The 5,718-nt window shown below is 33.8% G+C and overlaps 1 protein-coding gene across 1 annotated transcript; it reads left to right on the top strand.

Annotated features, from left to right (window-relative positions):
* Window positions 1–3,704: 3,704 nt before the first annotated feature.
* LOC112521323 (ethylene-responsive transcription factor TINY-like) lies at window positions 3,705–4,763 on the top strand. The gene has a single exon (XM_025130107.1). It carries the CDS (start codon window positions 3,836–3,838, stop codon window positions 4,577–4,579), a length of 744 nt encoding a protein of 247 aa, XP_024985875.1. The 5' UTR covers window positions 3,705–3,835; the 3' UTR covers window positions 4,580–4,763.
* The last annotated feature ends 955 nt before the right edge of the window (window positions 4,764–5,718 follow it).

Raw genomic sequence — 5,718 nt, forward strand, 5'->3', positions numbered from 1 at the left:
TTCACCCTTTACCCTACACCCGAGCTAATGGAATTAGCTACTCATTACGGAAAGTAAATAATATAAATAAATGACATAAAGTAAAGACATGAATGTAAATGACTGAAAGTAAATGACGTAAAATAAATGACAATAATTAAATAAATAAAAGATAAAATGTGAAGAACAATAATTAAAACTTAAAAGCTTGTAAATATTACTAATAGTTTGAGAGTGTTTTTGGGAGTACAAATTGGAACCAAAAACGTCCAGGGGATCATAACAAAAGAGAAACACAAGACTCTCTTTTATACCCACAAATATGCTAAAGACAAAAACATAAAAAAGTGGTGAAGGTACATTTGAGGAGACAAGGAAAAGGAGGTATCATCTCCATCACAACATGTCATCAAAAAGTCTTCTCCACTCTTTTCACCAGTTGTTTGAGGGTCAAAACGAGGGCTTCTTCAGCTCAGACCTCCATCCTTGACAATGGCTTAACCAATAAGCACTTCTCCAAAAAACCAAAATATAAAACTTAAAAAAAAATAAATAATTTTTTAATTAATATTTTTTAAAGAATTTTTTGTGTGTTTCCTTTTTAATTATAGCTTCTAAAAAAGAATAAAACTTAAAAAAAAAAAATTAAACATTTCCGACGGATTTTAATTAATATTTTTATTTAATTAAAATCCATCGGAAAATGTAATTGATTAACACTGATTATTTATTTAAAAAAATTAGACCAATTTTGTGACGGATTACCGACGGATTTGTGATGGTACTAGATAAATAAAAACATCCGTCGCAAATCCGTCGACGATCCGTCGGGAAGTTTTTCGAAAAAAAAATATTTTTTCCTAAAAAAATCGGTGACGGATTTGTGGGGGATTTGCGACGGACGTCGATAAATGTTGACTTTTGTTGATTATTTTGGAATCCGTCAGAAATCCATCACTGATTTTCCGACGGAACGTCCGTCAGAAAAATCCGTCGATGATACCTATTTTTTTTAGTAGTGGTTGTCTCGTATCATTTACATCCATATAAACAAAAACTAGGCATACTTGATGTTCTTATATATAAAACCCTTTATTTGTTTTCTAACTGCTTATAAAATTTTCAGGATAAGAGGTCGATGATTAGTGCACGAAAGGTTATTGAGCTAGCTCTAGGAAGAAACCATTGTTGGGCATTAACAAACAATCAATAGTTAGAATTAAGAATTTATGTTGATGATATATTTGAAAAAACAAGTTTGTGGATTAAAAATAACTTGACACACATGAGATCTCAAGTTAACTAGCATAGTACGTGAGTAAACTTTTACAACTACATCAACTATGTATAATAACCGCAATATGTATCATTAGAACTGGTTGAACTAAATTGAACAATGAACAGTGGTATCCTTGCAATTTATGTATAAAAAGTATGCGTCTTTTTGGTGCCTAATATGATACTACTAGTATCCTAACTATACATGCATATCTGAACATAGCACTACACACATATATATATATATATATATATATATATATATATATATATGTGTGTGTGTACAAACACTAAACAATACCGAACATATTGTTAAAACATATTTGGGAACATACTCAAAATATTGTTCATGATATAGAACATAACTGAATATGCTAAACATAATCCATTGTATGTATATTGGTCTTAAATCACATTAAACATATCACTAATCCGTGTAAAATTGAGTGTACATGAGTGGTAGCTACATAAGTCAACATTGAACACTACAAGCTAGTAAAGTGCAGACTAGGAATTGGACCCATTAAAGACATTGGTCAGAGTCAACAAGTCAAAGGGATTCGACATGCAACCTGAACTTACGGTGCGTGGTCGTTCTGTTCTGGAACGCAAACTCTGCCTCGCGGCCCTCAACCCTTACCCCAACTAGGTCGCATCCCTAAGTTGCAAAAATCTAGGCTATGACCTATGGCTCGTTGTAAACAAAATCTTCGCGATTAGAGCCTGTATTACCTTGCCTCGCCACCCTAGGTAGTGTACATTTATTTGTACGTTGTTGGTTGAACTCGAATACAAATAAACCCAAAAATCAATCAAACATGTCTATCTCAAATTTATTGTTTCTCTTTATTGGGATTTACTATAAAACACTAAAACAACACATTACAAAAGCAATTTATCATAAATTCGGGAGTTTTCCTAAATCCTACTTCACACGAAGATGGATAAAACATCAATTTTAAACATTGAAGCTCTCTAAACCCGCTAATTCCTTAAAATTTTCATGCTAAACTTTTCTGGAAATCATTTGCTACTTAATTTTTAACTATAACAAGAATTTATAGCACCTAAATTATTTAGTTGACGCATGTTGATTAAGTTCATTACACTCTCTACTTCCACTTTCTTGTATCCTATAAACTTATCTTATTATATGAATTTAGCCTCTGAACTTATACTTTTGCTATTGGCACTTCTAGTCCCTAGACTTCCTTCAATAATTAGGATTCTGGATTGAATTTGATCGACACGTTACATATAATATATATATTTTTTCCACTTTATATAGTTAATACTGCTTTATTAATTTATAATATATTATTTTGGAAACTTGTTGCAAATTTGGTCTTCATCTAATTAATTCTTTTAACTTGTTATAACATGTTTTATTAGGTAATTATGACTAAAATTAATTACATTTTTAAATAAAATTTTAACATGTAAACACTAATTTAAAATTATTAGTACAAAATTGAAATGATTTATGAAATCTTTTGCTTAAACCTGAAAATCATTATTTTTAACAAGATCAATATGCTCCTCCAAGTCATTAGTTCGATTCTTCTACAGGTTATTGTAGATTTTTTGACTCTTAACTTTAGAATCTTATGAGATTAATCGAGAAACATGTGAACATGTCTAAACGTCAACACTTTAAAAAAAAAAAAAACAAAGTATTCTTGATACAGGATTAAAGAAACAAAAAACAATAAGTATTTGACTGTTCACTCAAAACAAAAGAAAGTAGGAGCACGTAGGTGGAGATGGTCACCTTTTGTTTTCTAGTCATCTTTTTTCTTTTTTTAAAATATATTTTATTTGTCCAATATTAAACAATAATTCATGTCATATTTTAAACTTATATGCAGATTTTGCTCATCACTCCCAAATTTGGATTTTTGGCTTACTATATAGCATTTGTTAAATAATTTCCAATCGAAACAATAAAATAAATCGTTGTAAATATAATTCATACAAATTTATTTCGTGGTTCATTAATAGGAGTATTACATTATGTTATTAGTTTCGATTTGTTTCTTAACTTTTTTAACTCTCTTTAAGTTTCTGTTCAAATAAACATGTATATATATAAATGCTGTTATGAACTTGGTATTGAATTGGGGTAAAAGTAGAATATTAGAAGATAATGTTGTGACGGTGGCAGGTTGAAAAGATTGAAGACAAAAGGATGGGAAAATACACAGTGTTTAGTAAATCTCTGAGTAACCTGGTAAAACAAAGGTGAAATTAGCAGGTTTTGTATACTTTGTTGGTGAAGGACCCCATTGTACTAAAGGTCATCCATCTCTCTAGGGTAGCAGCCATTTCTATCTGTACCCCACTCCCCCTACCCTCCCTCCCTCCCCCCCTCCCTTCTTCTCTCTCCCTCCTTAGATCTCTGTATAAGTATCTGCATCACTCATTGCGATATGAGGGTGAAAGTCGCTGCTTGCTGATAAAACGGGTAAAACCCAATCTTTCAATCCCAGAAAGATAGCAACTTTATTTCTCCATTTTGCTTTCAAACAAAACTCATAAAAGATAGCGCACACACACACATTAGTGAATTTTGGTACCCATGACGGCTACTCTTTCACCATTTACGTATGCCCTAATGAAGAATGGAGCAACGATTTGTGCCAAATTGAGTATAGAGAATTCCATTAGTGAACCTGATGATCATTGCAGCTCGAATTCTTGCACTACATCCCCTTCTTCGCTTGGATCAACACAGCCTTTACCCAACTCGCAAAATCCGGAAACCAGAACCGTCAAGAGGAACCGCGATTCCACCAGCAAACACCCGGTCTACCGTGGCGTTAGGATGCGTAGTTGGGGTAAATGGGTGTCTGAAATCCGTGAGCCCAGGAAGAAATCACGAATATGGCTCGGGACTTTCCCTACACCAGAAATGGCTGCCAGGGCACACGATGTGGCCGCACTAAGCATCAAAGGCAACTCGGCCATGCTTAATTTCCCAGAACTTGTTGGATCGCTACCCCGACCAGCTTCTTGCTCCCCTAGAGACGTACAAGCCGCTGCGGCTAAAGCAGCAGCCATGACAGAATTTGACTTTCCATCTTCATCTATAGAAACTGCGTCAGAAGAACTCGATCAGATAATTGAGCTGCCTGTTCTCGGTTCGAGCTTTGACTCGCTTGAGTTGAAGAATGATTTCGTATACACTGACTTGGTGGCCGACGGGTGGTTGTATCCACCCCCGTGGATGAACCGCGGCGGTGATCAGGAAGATGGGTATGTTGTTTCTGGTCAAGAAAACGTGATTTCTACTGCCTTTGAATCTTTTTGGTGGAATTATTAGTGTGTTGGGTCTCTCTCACTACTTTTTCTTTTACTGTTTTCACTTTGGCCCTTTTCGTTTTTTCATCCCGAGGGGTTATCTGTGTGCTTGTTTTTCTGTATGTTCTGTGCATTCAGTGATACCTTTTATTGTATATGTAAATACCCATAAATTCCTCTCTGTGCAAAATTGAGCTCACATACGTTGACTATATATATGGTGGCAAATTCTGTGGATCTTCAATCATTTCAGAACTTACGTACAACTTCAATTGCATCATGTACAAGCTTCTAATTCCAAGCTCCACATCATTTAGCCAGGTAAAATTGTAAATTGATCTTCCAAAATCTCCATGAAATTCATACCCAGTTTCAATGATTTGTAGATATATGTGGCATGCAAAAACAAAGTGAACCTGATCCTGTACTACACCCCATATTCCCATTACCTAATATTAACTTTTCGATGATAAAATGATATATTATTCGTTTAATTCTTGTCAATATAAAAAATATGTATTATGTACGGATGATGCGAGTTGTGATGAATAGGATTAAACCCCTTTTCTTAAGCGACCAACCACTCCATTATCAAACAAAATAAACTAATTGAATATCATATCAATATCAATGAGTAAATAATGATCATTAAAAGTTTTTTAAGTTTGATTTTCAATAATGTGATACATTTAATTTATGTTAATTGTATTTGATGATAATAACAAGGTCATTTGCATCGAGGGTGCAGAGATAACTAGATGTATAGATATTTCATTGAAAGATGCATGTATTCAACAAAGAATGAAGGTTCTAACATTACAGACGAGAAATGGTCCAACTTTAACTGATACATGGACTCTAACATACCCCTCCAACAAAGGCAAGACGGACACAGATTGTCGCAGAGTGTAGAGACGGGCTAGATAAGTTCATATTATCTCAGAACACCAAGTCCCTAGAATGTTAGATCTTGACTCTAATATCATGTGAGAATATGTGAAACCCTGAGATCTACTTTCCATAAAAGAGCCTATAGCTTGAACCAGAATTGAAAAGATTCAAATTAATATAGCCAATGTACGACTCTAACAAGCATAAACCTAATACATTAATTTCCACATAATCCTATGATATCCAGATCTAGAGAAACAAAAAACGTAC

This window comes from Cynara cardunculus (assembly GCF_001531365.2).
Source record: "Cynara cardunculus var. scolymus isolate 2C chromosome LG 11, CcrdV1, whole genome shotgun sequence".
Classification (NCBI taxonomy): domain Eukaryota; kingdom Viridiplantae; phylum Streptophyta; class Magnoliopsida; order Asterales; family Asteraceae; genus Cynara; species Cynara cardunculus.

What these genes read in the sequence shown, in the direction of transcription:
- LOC112521323 (XM_025130107.1), top strand. Translation starts at nt 3,836, where the DNA reads ATGACGGCTACTCTTTCACCATTTACGTATGCCCTAATGAAGAATGGA.